Source organism: Callithrix jacchus, chromosome 13, assembly GCF_049354715.1.
Source record: "Callithrix jacchus isolate 240 chromosome 13, calJac240_pri, whole genome shotgun sequence".
Lineage (NCBI taxonomy): Eukaryota > Metazoa > Chordata > Mammalia > Primates > Cebidae > Callithrix > Callithrix jacchus.
In genome coordinates, this window is record NC_133514.1 from 78062246 (window position 1) to 78081021 (window position 18776).

At 40.7% G+C, this 18776-nt stretch overlaps 1 protein-coding gene across 2 annotated transcripts in view; it reads left to right on the top strand.

Annotated features, from left to right (window-relative positions):
• Positions 1–770: 770 nt before the first annotated feature.
• MAPRE2 (microtubule associated protein RP/EB family member 2) overlaps positions 771–18776 on the top strand; it is a 179334-nt gene continuing 161328 nt past the window's right edge. The window contains exon 1 of one of the 2 annotated variants that reach the window (XM_003734635.6): positions 771–2228. In XM_003734635.6, coding sequence (XP_003734683.1) covers positions 2205–2228 — 24 coding nt within the window. In that variant the 5' untranslated portion in view covers positions 771–2204. The remainder of the gene's footprint in view (positions 2229–18776) is intronic. The other variant, XM_008979707.5, reaches the window with a different exon arrangement.

An 18776-nucleotide genomic window follows, 5' to 3' on the forward strand; every position in this document is an offset into this window, starting at 1 on the left:
TCACTGTGATCAGCACCGATCGAGATCACTTCCAAAAGCAGCAGATCTGAGTGGGTCTTGAAGCCAGAACGTTTTCTCATTTCATTAAAAATAGCTGCTGTTCCAAATGGACAAGTGCCCACATCAGTAAACTTCTGGAGTTCGCTTCTCCAGCCTGCACTCCATTCTCCAAATAGATCCAAAACACAGCAGCATCAACAAGCAAATTAGAAACCACAATTAAACATGCTATTATTATTAATTGTATTACCTTTGCCTAGTTTAATTAGTATAATATTCACGACAAAACTAGTTTGCCCCTCATTATCAATCGTGCTCCAGGTAGGAGTACAAACACTTAGTGTAAAAAGTAGATGCACCCCGGTTGGTGCGCAAGCCCTCGTTTGCAGGTACTTAATTCAGGGTGTGGCGGCGCCTTTTCAAAGCCCCTCTGCAAGCCACACCCGCCTCCTCCCTCTCGAGTGGGGTCAAACCACTTAGTTTATTTCACCTGCTGCCACTCTCTTCCCTGTCACGAATTCAGCCTGGCTTCCTTTGGCCTGAGACAGCGTCTTCAGGCTGGTCGGTTGGGACATGCCCAGCGGGGCGCCCACCTGCACCCGCACCCGCACCCGCACCCTAGGCAAGGGGCGGCGCTGGCCGGGCTCTCTCGGGTGGACTCGCGGAGCGGCGGCGGCAGTGGCGGTGGCAGACGGCGAGTCACGTGCGATAGAGGGGGCGGAGCGCGGCCGACCGGGTGGGTGGAGAAAACAAAGCCCCCAGCTGTCAGCAGAGGAAGGAGGCGACCTCGCCGGAGCAGGTGAGTCAAGTGCATTTAAAGCGGTACCGCCCTGGCGCACCCCGACACCTCCTGCCCTGGAGCAGTTCCTCCCAGGCCGGGAGCTGGCTGCGCCTCCTCCTGCCGCCGAGGTCTGCAGCCCGCTGGGCTCGGAGCAAGCGGAAACGGGGGTCCAGAGTCTAGCAAGAAGTTGTGCAGGGATCCGCTCGGCTGTCTACGGGCGTGCACCCAACTGCGCTACCGCGGGCCGCACCTCTGATTCGGGGCCCCAGCGCTTAGACCCCAGGAAAGGGGAGGGAGTTGGGGCTGCCACGCTGGCAGAAGCGAAGTGGACTGCTTTGGAGGGGTGAGGCTGGGGCTGTCCAGGGTAGGAAGACAGCTTTGGTGGAGGGGGGTCTCGCCATTGCGCGACCGCAGCGCACGGCCCTCCAGGCTCGAGTTGGGGCGCCAGGACTGAGAGCGGGGGGCGCTGGCAAGGGCTGCGCGCTGGGGTCAGATCAGGAAGTGCGGTGCTCGCCTGCCTGCGAGCACCCTCTGGACCACCGGCACTTCCCCTTCGGCAGCCACCACTCTCCCACTGCGACACCCGCCACCACCCGCGCTCCCGGGACTCAGGAGCTGGGTGGGCGCAAAAGGAAGCGGGTTGTTATTCTGCGCCCCAGCGGCTCTTCTGCCGGTAGCACGGAGCGCGCAGGGCAAGGGCTACTCAGCGACTTCGCACTCTGCTCAGTAGGAAACTCTTCGGTCTACCCTTAGAAGGGCTGTGCCGAAACCAGAAATCCCACAAAGAGCCTGGAGAGGGGTGGAAGCAGAGAGCCATCCCCTCTGAACCTGGGGCGCTCGACAAAGCTAACTTTCAGACCCCAGAAGGGCTAGTGGGTTTCGTCACTCCTCCAGTCACTTCGTCTCTCCAGTGCAAAGGCCATAACCTTGGAGGAAGGGGCGCTGCAGCCATTTGATCAGGAGGAGCCTTTGTCTTAACCCCCAGGCCCCTCCTGCTAGTCTTCGCCGGGTCAGTAGCTCCGGGAGTAATTAATATTCCGAACATTGGCCGACCCTTCACCTCGGCACCAGCCAACACTGCTGTCCCCTCCCTGAGTGTCCTATCACTTGCTCACATCTCCTTTTCCAAAAATAAAAAAAGGGAAAATAGTGTAAACCCGCTAGGCAGGAGGAGGTCTCTAAAAACACTACCGTCCTGTCAATGTAAAATCAAGGGTTAAGAGCTCAAACCCGCGCCCGCGCGCACCGAAACGGAAGAACTTTCTTGATTAGCATAGTATCGGCCCTGGGGCCGCGCGGCGAGGCGGAGGTTCGGTCCCAGCTGGGGTGAAGCGTGCAGACCGGTCGCGACTGTGGTCAGACGCAGCACCTACTCATAATCTGACGACCCGCGATTTACACCTTTGCTGAATAGGACACTGGAATGAAACAGAACAGAGATCAAAAGGTAATCTGAAGAATAGCAACATTTCCCCTGCTTCTCTTGAACGCTAAATTTTTGGCTAAGTTTTTATTAAGCAAAGAGGAGAATGCTCCTGGGTTAGCCAGTGTCCCCTCTGGAAATGAAATGCTTCTTTACTTTGCTTTTGTTCTTTTCTGCCAAACCGATTAAAGACCTCAGGGGTGAGATAGGAGGTCTGGTAGCTCACCGAGTGATTGGTAGATAATGTTAACTCGTAGATAATTTTCCTTGTGTGGGTAGAGCTGTGCTTCTTCAAAACACTGGTTCGCAAACTTTGCTGCATAGTGGAATCACCTGTGGAGCTTTGAGAATTCCTGATGTCCTGATCACATCCCAAACTATTTAAATCAGGTTGTTTGAAAGTGAGAAATAGGCACAGTATTTAAAAGGAAAAACAAACACAGGTGACTTCATTGTGCAGCAAAGTTGGGGAACCTCTATAGCAAAGGAAGTGTTCGGTGGCCAGCAGCAGCAGCAGACATCGCAAGACAAGATGCCACTTTAATTATTTGGGTGGGTGAGGGAAACGCTGAAACTGGGGTGTCGATGACTAACACCCTGGGGTGGGGCACTGTCGTCTAGCACTCTGGCTGGTGGTGACACCTACTACATCATTTTTCCCTTCCCTGGCTAGGGTCTGATTGGAAAGATGGAAGCTTACTTCAATGCCTGGTTTCTGCATTGTTGTTAAGGGAGACGGATAGAAACTTTGATTCCTGTGATGACTCATGTGTAGCAGGCAGTAGGGAAACCCGGCAGAAACACACTCCAGCAGCCTGGTGAGTCAGCAGGCTGCACCGCGATCCCAGTGAATAGGAAGTAATTACAGCGAATAGTTTGTTGACAAGCACAAACTCCACTCCTTTGAAAATACACTTTAATATCTGCTTGCTTGCAGGAGCCACTCCCTTTGCAGCACCCCATTCATATAATGCTCTCTTCTGTTAGAAGGGGGAACACAGAGCTAACTAGATGTCCTGTAACTTCCTTGGTGGGAGGCATGTAAAACTGTTGGGAAAGTGTAAACCGGTTTGGGTTATTTCTGTTAAGTGAAGTAGAAAGGCCGAATATGTAACACTTGAATTTTGCATACAAAAAAGTCAAATAATACCTGAATATACATCTAGGAGTGGATTAAAGGATCTGTTTAAGTAGAAATGGTTACACTTAACGTGTATGCTATTAACCAAAGGTTTCTTGCCTTTAAAAAGATCATCCCCAAAGAATGACTCCAAGATAACCTGTTATCTATCTCTGGTTCTCTGCATCTTTAAACAGGTTATCTTAGAATCATGAAAAAAAGACTTTTTTTTTCTTTTTACTTTCGGTTTTAATACCTCTTCTTCACTATTTTTAATGTCACTCTCACTCTGTACTGTTGTCTAAATGCATTTGTCCCTATCCTCAATTTCTTTAAGCGGGAACAACAGTGCCTTGCACACAGCAAGCACTCAATATTCTTGGCCACTGAACTTTATCTGAACCTCTCTTATAGCATCTATGGTAGCTTGCTCGGTATTCTATTTTCTCATGGGGGCCTTTATGTCTGTAGCCCTCAAAGCAGGGGCACAAGACTCTGAGTTATTGATACTGCTTGTTTGTACTGAAGAATATCAAAAGATGGGGAGAACATTGAAAAACAAAGCGTCCTGAATATATTCAGTTTTCTTGTTTTCCAAGACAGACATCCCAATATATAGAAGCCAAAGTTCTCTTACAATTCTTACTTGCTATGATAGCTCATTTGTTCACTTTTGTTTTACACACAACAATAATTTAGTATTTAGATTCTGTTGGGCCAAAGAATCCTTTCACAAAATTTCACTCTCTACCCATTATTATGAAAAACCAGGTATGAATTTATTGAGCTAGGAGAGACATTACAGAATGGATTAATAGATAGATTTTATTTTCACTTGTGTGTTACCCATTAAAATAGCACAAGCACGTTTAAATGGCCAGCGTATTAAAAGTAAGAAGTTGGATGTATTTTGCAATAGATATCACCAAGATTAAATGTTAAGAATTTCCAAAGACCAAAATGATATAAATGCATTCATTCTCACTTCTGTGTAGCTTAGAAAAAGAACCAGTGAGGTACTTCTGAAATATCAACACCTTTTTGAGTGTAAGAGATAAAGTAGTCTAGAAAAATAGAATTTACTTTGGGAGGCCGAGGCGGGTGGATAACCTGAGGTCAAGAGTTCGAGACCAGCCTGGCCAAACATGGTGAAATCCCATCTTTACTGAAAATACAAAAATTAGCCAGGCATGGTGGCACATACCTATAGTCCCAGCTACTCAGGAGGTTGAGGTAGGAGGATCGCTTGAAGCTGGGGAGGCAGAAGTTGCAGTGAGCCAAGATTATACCACTACACTCCAGCCTTGGGGACAGAGGGAGATATCATCTAAAAAAAAAAATCAGATTATTCCATATTCGTTAGAAACTATTTCTCGGAGTATGATAAATACCTAGCTCTGTACATTTACAAACAGGCTAAAAGAGTTGGAGTGGAAGAAAGGGTGTCATCTCAATTTTATAAGTTCTAAAGTGTTTGAGAACCACCCAGTCTTATTACCTTAAATTTATACAGCCCTTTGGTCTTATTAACATATCAGGGCTTAAAGGCAATTGGGTAAATTGTATTCCCAGGTGCCAAATTACACAAGTGAATCCAACAAGTTATGTGATCTGACAATGCCAAAGCAATGACTCCTGGATGATTGACCCCTTTTCCAGCATTTATTACGTCATATAGGTTTTGATGTAGTCTTGCCTGGAGGCTTTGGCTACACAAGACTAGTTTGAATTAACTCCTTCCTCCTTAAAAGGTAGAAACTATTCACATACGTCATTCTCTCAGCAACTTTATTCTTAAATAATTCACCAACCCCCAACATTTTGAGCCATCTTCAGCTTTTTATCTAGGTAACCAAAATAGTAAGTTCTTTAAATTGTTTTCCAAGTCATAGAATCATAACCTTTACTAGGGACCCTTAAAGATTAGTTTCACCGCCCATAGTAATCTTAAATGCCTGGTACCTCTTCACTAAGGAGTCCTCCAACTTATGCTTGACTGTCTCCCTCAAAGCACAATCCCATCTCGCTTTACAGCATTCACCTATTGGAGGCCACAAAGTATAAATCCAGTTCTACATAACTCACCTGCAACCATCTGAAACATTGAAAGAGAATTTATGCTCTTTAATCTGGGATAAGGAAAAATCTGGCTTTGGTATTTCATCTCTCTTAATTTCACAAAATTTTTGTTTCAAATTTGCAGCATTTGAGAAGTATCCAAAATTATGTTTCTTACACCAGAGCTTTATAGAATAGAATTGGTGAATTTGCTTCCAATAAACCTAATCTAGTAATCTGCACACTTCTAAAATCACTGATGAACTTCATACAATCATATTAAGCTGTGTTGAGTTGAAACTCACAGCTCCATCTGTTTCTAGAATTGGCAAACTATGACCCATTGTTTGTTTTGTATGGCCTGGAAGCCAAGATTGGTTTTCATATTTTTTAAGTCATGAAAATATATCCAAAGAAGAAAATACTTGAGGACACTTGAAAATTATATGAAATTCAAATTTCTATGTCCAAAATAAAGTTTCACTGGACTGCAGCCATACTTATTTGTTTATATCTTGTCTATGGCTGTGGCAGCATGGAATTGCTAAACCAAAGACTATACGCCCACAAAACCTAAAATATTTACAGCAAAACTGCAGACCTCTGATTTGCCCCAGTTTAACCTACTTCAAATTTTAAATAAAAATTTGTTCACTTAAAGTCTTAGTGTTTTTGTTTTCCTTAGAGAAGGTTAAGAAAAAAAAGTAGTTAACCATAGGTCAACTAATCACTAAAAATAAAAAATGTTTATTTTCATATTCTTCTTGTGTATGTACTTTGAAAAAGCAGTGTATTTCTAAATATATGAACTTTAGTGATATGGTCAACTGTAAAACTTCTGAATCCAAAGAAGCCCAAATAGTGCAATACTAGCTACTAATAATTTCCAGAGTTCTAGAAAATGTGAAAACATGACCTTAAGAGCAATCCCAGTGTGAACACTTGCCTTAACTCTTTAGCAATAGAAACTTCCTGTTTTTCCAACCTATGAGGGCCTTTGTATGCTTCTTTGTGTTAGTATATGAAGACATAATTTGGAAATTTACTCAGATTTAGAAACTTTTTATTGACTGTCACTTCAAACACTTAACATGATGTGGAAACTTGTTTTTGGAAATAGCACTACCATTTTATTTCTTTTCATTTCATTTATTTTATTGTGAGACACAATCTCATTCTATTGCCTAGGCTGGAGTGCAATGGTGCAATCTCAGCTCACTGCAACCTCCACCTCCCAGATTCAAGTGATTTTCATGCCTCAGTGTCCTGAGTAGCTGGGATTATAGGTCCATGCCACCATAACAGGCTAATTTTTATATTTTTAGTAGAGACATGTTTCACCATGTTGCCCAAGCTGGTCTCAAACTCCTGACCTCAAGTGATCCACCTGCCTCAGCCCCCTAAAGTGCTGGGATTATAGGCACGAGCTACAGTGCCTGGCCCAGAAATAGCACTACTTTTCTAAAACATACATTTAATGTAAATTGCTTGCTACTTGTAATGGAAAGGATCACTAACTATTATAAAAATATACACATGGTTACTAACACTGCTAAAGCTGACATTCTGTGGACAATTTGGTTTCGAATTTCCAAATTCAAAAGTAGACCAGATTATGATCCAGAAATTCAAAATTCATCTTAAATTATTTACAGTCTGCTCAAAGCTGGAAATATTACTATTAAGATTCTAGAAAGAATATTTGAAAGAGTAACTACATTGATGGGAACTAGTTGTTTATTATAAGTGTTGCCTGTCATAAAACTTCCTTTTTTGATGAATTGTTAGTGCTACAGACTGGGAGTTTGCAATGAGTTTCACTTAGATAGTAGAGCAACTTTAAGGGTTTTATATATAACTGGTGTTGTCTTCACCCCTTCCAGAATCAATCCTGCTGCAATTTATAGACTAAAAAAACAAAGGGATTCCTTTTTTACCAAATCAAACATCACATTATAATTAATGTAAGTTTTGAGGTACCTGACATCAGCTAAATTATTTCTAAAAACAAAAAATTGTAAATGTATTTAATCTCACCCTAAGACTATTGATAGTAATGGCATGTTAGATCACTGACTTCCACATTAACCCCTGGTGATTCTGATGTGGGAAAGCAGGAAAGGGATGACTGGAGATTGATATATAACTCCCATGCTGACTAGGTAAGGAACCAATCCAAGTGAAATTAACTGCCCTCCATTATCATAATCTAGATTCATATTTTAATAAATATATTATTTAATATCGCCTATTCCATACACATAGCACTAATAGTTCTCTCCAAATTAATTTCTAAAATTAGAAAATAATTAGGCTTACTCTTTTTAGGAGAGCAGGGAGTTCATAATTATCAATTGTTTAAACAGGCAAAACATCTAAAAGTGTCCTGCTAACAAACCTTGGTCCCAACTTACAACATCATGGCAGGTTTGACTATCAGTATTTGAAGTAGATAGGAGATGGGTAAATGCACAAGAAAAGGCATCTAGAAATAAACAGATTCCTTTGTTTTGCTGAAGTATCTGAAACTGTATACTGCACGTCATACGTAAAAATGAAATCAGAGGATTAGATTGCCCCTTTAAAAGCTGATAAAGGCTTTCAAAAACTGATAAGTGATGACAGTACCTGTAACCACCTTATACATTCCTTCTTCAAAGATCATCTTAAATCTGATCAACTTAACAACATTTGATATTAAGAAGAAAAACCTTTCATGATTCTTACCAAGAAACCACTATCTTAGTTTTCCCACTGAGCTGCTTCAGCTCTCCATAAAATGGAAAAAAGAGAGACCTTAGAAGAAAAACCTTGCTGTTTTTGCTCCACCTGGTTCTTCCTGGGAAAGAAGCTATTGATGGAAGTAAAGCTCTTTGGTAGTTTCACTTCCAGCTTGCCCTCTATCATGATTTTTTTTTTAAAGCTTGGTCTGCTTGGCACAGATCTCCTAAAAAGAGCTTCCACAAATTAGCAGCAGTACTAACCAGGTGTGTGATGTGGTGTTGGCAAATCCAGAGCAATTCCCTCTACAGTTGAAATGTTTAGACAATACAGTCAGTGGGTCTGTTAATTCTCCATCCCAGCACCTGACCTTCAGCACTTCAAGATAAATTAGAATTTAGAGGTATGTTTTTCTCTAGGATTGCCAGGTAAAATACAGGATAACCAGTTAAGATTTTAGATAAGATTTGTTTTAGTGTATCTGAATTTCAATTAACTGTGCATTTCATTTATTATTTGGCTTTTAATTTTGTTTTTGCTAAATTTGGCAATCTACTTTTATGATACAATAAATTTCAAGATGACTAGCTTTCCTGGTCTGTAAAAGATCTGAGGTTATATTTATGAGATAATGAATTTAAAATGTCTTAGCTGCCTTCACTTACTGAAGGAAAAGCCACTAACTGAAGTTTTTTTGTACAATTTACTAAATTGAGAGGAAATAAAAAGTAAAACAAACTAGAAAATTAGCAATCTTTTTTATTTTGTAAGATATTTTAAAGTACTTTCTATTCTTTCACCATTTTTAATAGAACAATATTTCAATAGTTCAAGTAGGACTAACATGAGAAATTCATCAACCATGTCAACAGTGCGCTCCTAATCAAAGTGAGATTCCAAGTGCTTGCAATGATAGCTTGCCACCCAGATGAGGCATTAGCATCACCTGGGAGTCTCTTAAAATGCAGAATTTGAGGCTCCATTCCAGACTTCCTCAATCAGAATCTTCTCTTTAACAAAGGACTGCAGGTGATTCACATGCGTGCTGAAGTTTGAGAAAACCTGAACTGGAGGATTCACTTTTTCCACACATTAAGTTGGGCTTTTTGTTTAATACCTTGTTGAAATAATCCTTAATAAGCTGTCTCTTTTAACCCCCTGGAAGATAGATAAAATGTCTTCCAGGTATAAAATCTTTGTATTTCTGTCTTATTCATATAAACTTCCTAAATGGCCATTTATAATATTATGAATCAATGTGAACAAATAAATATTTTTTTAAAGACAGGGTCTCTCTCTGTTGCCCAGGCTGGAGTGCAGTGGTTCACTGCAGCCTTCGCCTCCTGGGCTCAAGTGATCTTCCCACCTCAGCCCCCTGAGTAGCTGATACTATAGGCGCACGCCGCCATGTCCAGCTAATTTTTGTATTTTTTGCAGAGACGGGGTTTCACCATGTTGCCCAGGCTGGTCTCAAACTCCTGGGGACAAACAGCCTACTCACCTTGGCCTCCCAAAGTGTTGGGATTACAGGCATGAGCCACCACACCCAGCCTATAAGTGAATTTTTTCAAAGACTCTCATGGACTAAATGAACAGCATAGTACACAATTCTGGGTTGTCCTTGATTAACAAGCTGTAAATTAGGTGGATCACAATTCCTGGAATGCAGATCACCAGCAATTCTCTTTTGTGCTCATTTTATGATTGTAACTTACAGAACAGTATTTATATGCCAATACCACATATTTATATACTTGCATTCTTAGGTTCCTCTAAACCTGGACAAAAGGTGATCCAGTTGGGCCTGTGGGAGATTCCAAACTATTCTTGTGGAATTTAAAGTTTTTAAACGTAACAAAAAAAAGTACATAAATAATTCTTTTCGAGTTCCAAAACCTCACTTCTTTATTCCTGCTTTCCTGTCTTTTAGAAGTTATAGTACTATATCATAGAAAGAATTCTGAAGTGGGAGCAAGAATGTAGCCTGAGTTTGAAAAGTAGTTCTGCCACTAACTGGGTGACTTTAGAAATGTTATTAACATCCTTCATCAACATCCCTCAAACTGAGTTTTTTCATCTGTCAAATAGAGAAAGCAAAGTCTGACAAGAGTTACAAGATCAGATAACATGTGTGTACATCTTTATGACTGTAGGCTGTACAATGATATCCTAAGACTTCTTTGGTGATCTGCTTCAGGTAGGGCTGGCAGTTGACTAAATATTATAGGATGTGGTTTCCTGCAAAATGCCTAATTTGGAAGAAAGGTGATGTTCATTTAACAGTTCTATCTACACACTGGGAACAAAACTACAGAGCATGTATCTTACATGTAGCTGCTGGCTATGTATGTCCACATCAGTCACACACTCCCTTCTGCTCCTCAGAACCTTAAAGTTCTCCTCATGGCTGGGGAACAGTGATGTTCTCCAGGGCACCAAGCAATGGATTCCTCATCAGACATTGCTCTGTGAATTCAAAAGATAGCTTTATTATCATTATTATTATTTTAGTGCCAGAATTCTGTATAATCTTGCCTGCACTCCCAAAAAATGATTACTACCACATTATTACATAATTGTGATTAATTATTAAGTAGCTCTTTATCTTACCCAAATATACAACCCCAAATTGGAAGAGACTGCATGGTCATTTTTTTAAAACATCCCAGGGCAGAATTTCCCCCACTAGCACGCAAAGGAGAAATCTATTTATATTTTTGTTGTTTTAATAAATAAACATAAATTCATTAGTAAGAGTCCAAACCAAAATAGGAAGGAGGGGTGTGGGAGGAAGAACTCCTAATGTTAACCACCCTCAGTACAACTATTACAAAAACCATTTTTATTATTGTGTAAAGCTCTTCTTGTCTGTATCTACTTTCAACAATGTCTTATGTAAAATGTTTCCTTAGCATTTGTAATTTTCCTTGTATCCAACTTAATTTTTCTAGCTTTGGGGTCTTTGCCTGTGCCTTCACTTGCTCTTCTGACTTGGATGACTGGGTTGATTCAAGCTTGGGCTTTGTCTTATCTCAGGTTCTTGGTATGCAAAAAGTATGGTTCACCTGTGTGTGGTGGCTCATACCTATAATGCTAGCACTTTGGGAGGCTGAGGCAGGAGGACTGATTGAGGCTAGAAGTTCAAGACCAGCTTGGGCAACATAGCAAGACCCCGTGTTTACCCAAAAAACATTTAAAAGTTTGTCAGGCATGGTTCTGTGCTTATAGTCCCAGATGCTTAGAAGGCTGAGGCAGGAGGATCATTTGAGCCTAGGAGTTCAAGGCTGCAGGGAGCTATGATCACACCACTGCACTACAGCCTGGGAGACAAAGTGAGACATTCATTCATTCTCATTCTCTCTCTCTCTCTCTCTCTCTCTCTCTCTCTCTCTCTCTCTCTCTCTCTCTCTATCAGGGTCCTCTGACCAGTGCCATCAGCATCACCTGGGAGCATCTTATAAATGCAGAACCTCAGGGTCTTCCCTGGACATTCTCAATCAGAATCTGCACTTTAGGAGGATTCCCAGGTGATCTGTTATTCGGCGTTAATATTTCAGAGACACTGATCTGTAAAGCCTTTTCTGACCTCCTAACCATGGCCTCTACCCATCTCAATGGGGTGAGTTAGGTGGCCCATAGGTAGTTTGCTTTTCATCCCCACTGCATGTCAATCCACTGAAGACTGCAATAAACTTGTATTCATCTCCACATCCCCAGATTCTAGCACAGTGATTGACACATGATTTTAACTTTCGGATTGTTTCATTTTCCGATTCAATGATTTGTAGATGAAGAATTGCAATGAGAATCTTCTTGTGCACTCAGAAGGGGTGTTCACCACCACAGGACTGAAGTTTGTTAGAGGAGTCCCTTTTGTTGCAATCTTCCTTATAAAAAAAACATGCTTGGTGGGGAATGCCTCTCTGTGAATAATTCCTGGAAGTCCACTTCATTTCTTCTGCTTTGTTAAATACTAATACCTCTGGGAGGAATGGCATTTGAGGCTTGGTGTGAGGGTTGACCAGTTGGCAGATTTTGTTAAGGGTTTAAAAGGAAGAAAATGCTTATCTGACAGGAGAGGGTAAGGAACCCTAGGAAAGATAAATGGTGGACTGTTGGAGAATTGATTTCTAACTCTGACAAGTGTTAGGATATTTTTGTCTGGAATCTTAATGTAGGTCATTTTTTTTTTTCAGTTAGAAAAACCCACATTTCTTATCTAAAATCTCAGATGTGACTTTTTTCTCCAATCCTGACTCTCATCTATGATAAATTTCATCCAGCCCTACATTCAATGTAAACCACTGATGCCCTAGGGAATTTTTTTAGATGTTTGTTTTAAAATTTAGATAGTCAAAAGCATGATACTTCTACACTGATGTAGAATATGACTTAAATGTATACTAAAATTCATCAGGCTGGGTGTGGTGGCTCATGCCTGTAATCCCAACATTTTGGCAGGATAAGTCAGGAGGATTGCTTGAGGCCAGGATTTCAAGGCCAGTCTGGACAACATACTGAGACTCCATCTCTATAAAAGGAAAAGCAAAAAAGCATTAAGCAATAACTGAACTATAGGGAGCTTTCACTGTATCCATGGATACCTTGGTCTTTTCATGGCGGAAGGAATGTTTTGTGAACTTGGGAACAGATAAGCTGATGGAGGAAGGATCAGCTCCTGAGCCTCTGCTTTTTGTTTTTCAGCTTCTATTTTAGATTCAGGGAGCACATGCAGATTTATTACAATGGTATATTGCATGATGCTGAGGTTTGGGGAACAATTGAACACATTACCCTGGTAATGAGCCCAGTATCCAACAGGTAGTTTTTCAACCTTGGTCCACCTCCTTCTCCCTCTTTCCTCCCACTTCTTCCTCTTCTCTCTCTCTCTCCCCCAGTTCCCTCTTGTAGTCCTCAGAGTCCCTTGTTCCCATCTTTATGTCCATGTATAACCAATGTTTAGCTCCCACTTCTAAGTGAGAACATGCATCATTTGGTTTTCTGTTTCTGGGTTCATTCTCTGAGCCTGTTTTGAGTAACAGGAGAGACTGATTAGCGCTTTGGAACCAAGTAGTGCTCAGAAACAAGAAACGTCTGTTCTATAGAACTATTATTTGCCTTATTTGAAAGGAACGAGAGGCTCCTGGTACTGCTTACCAACAGCTCTCACAATTAGCCACACAGACCTCAAGACTAAAAGGAGTATAATTATATTCCAGAATGTGTGGCCTTTTTTCTCCTCTTGGGAGTCTACCGCTGTATTATCCTTACCCATCACCATGGACACAACTCCAGCCAAGTTGCGAATTGGAGTTAGTCAGGTTCATCTCTTTTGTGGAAGAGTATTAGGTTGTCTTTCCTGAACCTCTTATCTTGAGTGTCTGTGATGATGCTATTCATGGTAATTTGCCCAGACCTGAGACCTTGGGTGGGGTTTTTTAAGAGTCATCTGACACCTTTAGCGTATACCTTGTTGAGCAATCCAACACAGGTAAGCCATGAAGGATAGGTAAAACAATCATTTTGTTATGTGTTCTATGATATCAGGCCTAACTCCATTTGAGTCATATTTTCCCATGGGGTTTGTGGCCCATCCCAATGGGAAGAGATTTTTAACACCATATTCTTGTGAGGCCTAGTGGTGTTTTAAGGGTTGCTATTGGAATCTAAAAACCGTGTGAATTTTTTTGTTTGTCATATTTTGAGTTTGCTTTTAACATTAAAGAATGATTCATAGCCCTGAGCTTTATTACCACCCTGTTAATAATTTTGTGTGACTTTGGTTGAGAGACTTTTGAATGCTGATTTCTCTAGCTGAAAACTTACATAAATATTGTTACTAATCATGAGTAGATGCTCTAGAAATTAAAACAAAACAGCAAAAGTATTACACACAAATAGAATTAGAGAAATGATAAAGTGGAAGCAACAATAGCTACTAAAATATTCCAAAGAAAATATGAATTAAGACGAAGAATGGTTGTCTTTAACTACCCAGCTTAGTTCAAAGTCTGTGCAATCATCTTCACTCAAAACTTTTGCAAGTTGGGCACAGCATCATTCTTATTGTTCTTTATTATATGAACAATTAGACAATTTGAACTGATTGTCAAGGGACCTAATTCTTGCCTGCGGCTGTGCTTAAAGCACAATCTAAACCAACTCAATTCACCTTTGTGACTTCCCCTCTTGTAATGAAATGAAAGCATCCTACATAACTTTACCCATCCTCTCTCCACAAAATATCCCAGTGCTCTGAAAGGTGGCTGTTAATTCATTTTCTTATAATAAAAAAGAAAATAGAGTGGGAACTGTAGTTTTTTCCTATGGAGAATCCATACATTACATTTTAAACATGAGGAAAACATGCAGTTTTGTTAGTTCATTAGCACACTGAATTCTTTAAATTGGAATAGGCAGATGCAGTGATAAGTTTAAACATCCATTCAACATATGGAGAATGCCATTATAGCTTCTCAAAATATGAAAGCAGTCTGATTTCCGGCAGAACAGACACATTTTAAAAAGCACCAGCTCAGAAAACTTCCTGAGCTCACGTTTCCCTTTGCATGTGGTTCTTAGTGTTGAGTCGTCTCTTCCTCAGGTGGCCTAGGCTGACAAATAAAAAGTTCACATATTATGTCCTGTTAGAGATAAGGGAAGACATCGAAAAAGCAGAACCACTGATTGAGTCCAGCAGTGAGTTGGATTGTTCTGCCTCAAAATATAGATCAAGACACTAAGCCCTGTATCTTGTGATTTTCTGCTACTGTACAATTACTGGACACTGATATATGAATGAATGAGTGAGACAGAATCTTGCTCTGTTGCCCAGATTGGAGTGCAATGATGTAGACACAGCTCACTGCAGCTTCAAACTCCTGGGCTCAAGTGATCCTCCCAAGTAGCTGGGACTATGGTCATACACCACCATTCCTGGCTAATTTTTTCTTTTTTACTTTTAATAAAGAGAAGGTCACGTTTTGTTACCCAGGGTGGTCTAGATCTCCTCGGCTCAAGAGATTTTCCTGCCTCTGCCTTCCAAAGTGTTGGGATTACAGGAGTGAACCATTTTGCCTGTCCTGGGCACTGATATCGTATCTACCTGAGGGACCAGAGCATGCAAGAACAAGAAGGAAATAGACTTAAAACACAGGGAGTGAACCAACTATAACAAACCTTTTCTTTGGGCCTGATACAAAGGGACTTTTTAAGATTGTAGTGGAGTCATGCTAGTGAGTACAGAAAGACCATATACACCAACAGTTGTGAACAGAAGTGGGAATCATTTCTTTTATGGCCCTGGCACCTAAAAATTAACGTCAAATGGAGGGGTCTATGATGAGAAAAGCCTTCCCCTGACCAGGCTGTGGTGTTACTGCACTCTGAACCAGAGGTACAGCTCCATGACACCTTCTCACTCCTGATGGGAACATATGAAGCTGGTTGTGTTCCAGACATCTTGAATATCTGGCATAATCAGTGTTGACAGAGAGGGTCTCACAAAATCAGTACATAACTCTTGAAATATGTGCCCTTCATCATGCCAAATAACAAATTTGAATGAATCATAGTGTTTTAGAGCTTAGAGCAACCGTGGAGATCATCTAATTTAATCCCAATTTATAGATAAAAAACAGGCATGGAATTTTTTTTTTTACTAAAACCACTAGTAATTGCAAAGTTTAGTTTATAGCATATCATTTGCTTGTGACAGTGTTTTGCAGATCCTCTGAGCTGCTTCCCAGCTCTCAAGCATATTGTACTAACTGGGAGGATGAGGAGACATTTGCTGTCCCTATGGGGAATGAAAAAGGAAACACCATGCAGGACGGTGGCAGGGAGCAAGAAAGAAAAAAAAAACCAGCGTTTCTAGCATCCAAAAACTTGAGAGAAATAAAGATATTAAGCCCTGTGTTAGATGAAGTGAGAGCTGCAAAGCATGTAACCCCTATGGCAGCCTTGGCAGCACTGTTCATCATCAAGCTAACAGGGAAAGTCTCAGTTGTGGTCAAATGATGGTTTTGTTTTTTGCTTTTCCTTTTCCTAGGCTGCCAACCTTAGAGGCATGGTGATCAAACTGGGGCTTGCCAAGGTCATGTACTACAGAAGAGGCAGCAAAAAAGACCTCAGCAGAGCCAGAAAGGCCAGAGAGGGTCCTGCTCAAGGATTCCTTGGGGCCCTTTTCATTGAGGCCACATTTACATGATCCCTGAAAATAGGTATTCCCTCCCATTCTGTTTAAGCTGCTTTCCTTAGATTTGATTCTATTTTAATATTGTATGTCCCTATAGTCAGGTCCAAGTAGATACGTTCAGATTCAATAATTTAATAATGAACTTAATAAGTATTTTCCATTTACATAGAAATTTAGAGTTGCTAAAGAATATTCATATGTAGCAGCAGCTCTTTAAGGAACTGTACTTTAGAGAAAATGGTAAAAACTGGGTCCCAGAGTTTAAGTGACATGCCCGAAGTCACATAATTGGGAAAACTTCAAACCCAGAGAATGTTACCCCAAGTCCCAATGCTCTTTATACCAGAGAGCTTTACAAATGATAGTTGGATTCTGAGGTTAACCCTCAAAGATCTCTTTAAAGGTATTAACTTATACCAGTATCTTAACCTCTAACCGCCTCATGTTCTCATGGAAACATGCATAGAGTTTTAAAAACTTAGTTAAATACATTTTCTGGACACATCTCACTGTAGATGAGGACTGTTGATATTCTAGCATCTGTGGCCACTTCTTTTCCCTCAGTTTGAAAATGCAAGTGTCCCAAGAGAAGAAGGTTTTTATAAAGTGTAGGCAATCTCAAAAGTCATTTTGAACTTGACACGTTTAGGCAGATTAATGGTCCCAGTACAATATACAGTTGTGGAAACAAGTAATGTAAAGTTTTTAAGTTTTTAGCTCATTGTTTGCTCTTCACAGAATTTTCCAGGACATCCAAGCATCTTCCTATCTCTCAAGCACACTGGATATATGTGTGGCAGCTTCAGCTGATCCAATTGTCAACACAAAGAAAAATAACAGTGGCTTCATTAAGGGTGCTCATGTAACAAGATCCAGAGATAGCCATTTGGGTCAGCAGAAAAAAATAACGAGTTTTTGTTAAAAACACTCTCTAATGCATTTGTACAAACTAGTTAATCAATTAAATACATACCATCTTCCGAAGTGGGGAACTTCCCTAAGAACCTGGAACACTGGGTAAGCATGTTCCCACTAGGAGCTAGGGATAAATACAGAAAGGAGGAGCAAGAAAAAAGTGGTGTGCGCCAAGGATGGACTTCACATCCTTCATTATGCTTCTTTGGTGGTAAGGTCTAAGCTATATGTTTGTGTCCATTGTTTGGTAGTAAGGTGTAAGCTATATATTAGTTTATCTCAGGATCATGTGAGTGAATGGCTCCTTTACCAAGTATATGTTAATCTGCCACCATAGCATATTTTGGAAAGAGCTCTGAAGCACAGACAGCGTGGGCCTTGCAACTCAAGGTGTGGTCTCTAGACCAACAGAATCACCTAGAAGATTTTAGAAAGGCAGATTCTCATACCCCCCAACCCACAGACTTACTGAATCATGACCTGCATTTTAACAAAATTCCCAGGGGATTCATAAAGTCAAGCAAGCACTGTCACAGATGAACCTGATAGTTAAAATGCTTGTTTTTGTCTAATTTTCAGAATGAGAAAAACATGATCTTCAAACTCTGTATGCTCTCCAAGAAAACAGCAGTCAGAAATGTTTCCTTTTTGTTTTTTCACTCCTGCTGTCAATATCATTGCATTCACGCCCCAGGATATAATTATTTTGCATCTATTACCTCAGTAGTCCCCAACCTTTTTGGCACCAGGGACCAGCTTCATGGAAGACAATTTTTCCAAAGACTTGAAGTGGGGTAGAGGATGAGAGATGGTTTCGGGATGAAACTGTTTCACCTCAAATCATCAGCATTAGATTCTCATAAGAGCAGGCAACCTAGATCTCACATATGCACAGCTCACAATAGGGTTCGTGCTCCTGTAACAATCTAATGCCACAGCTGATCTGGTATGAGGCAGAGCTTAGGTGGTTACCCAAGTAGACTTAAGTTCCTGCGTGGTTGTTCTGTGTATTGTTTACCCTTAGAATCCTAGCACCAAACATAATACTTGGAATCTAATAGGTGTGTATGGTGGCACTCAAGAATCCCAGCTTCAAAGTACAACAAACATGGGTTGGAAGCCTCAGTTCATGCATCTATGAGACAGGATAAAGAATAACACCCCTTATAGGGTTATCAGGAGGAGTAAATGAACTGATGCATGTGGCATACTTAGCACAGCACCTGGTGTATTGTAGCTACTCATAAGTGACTAATATGTTGAACAAATGAAAGAATAGAAACTTTGTATAAAAAGTCTTAAGAGGTCTGAAATGAGGTACACTGTTGCTTCAAATATATGAAATTGAATTTAAAACTAATATGCAAATGAAGTCTGATATATATAGGAAAAAGGTAGAATAGATGCATGAGAAAAGTCTGTGATTTGGAATCACAAGACCAGTGTTTAGGTCTCAATTCTGTCCTTTACTAGCCAAGTGATCTCATGCAAGAAACAAGTTTCCTGAGCCTCAATTTCTTCACCTAAAGGGTGGGGTTAATAATCCTCTTCATTTCATGAC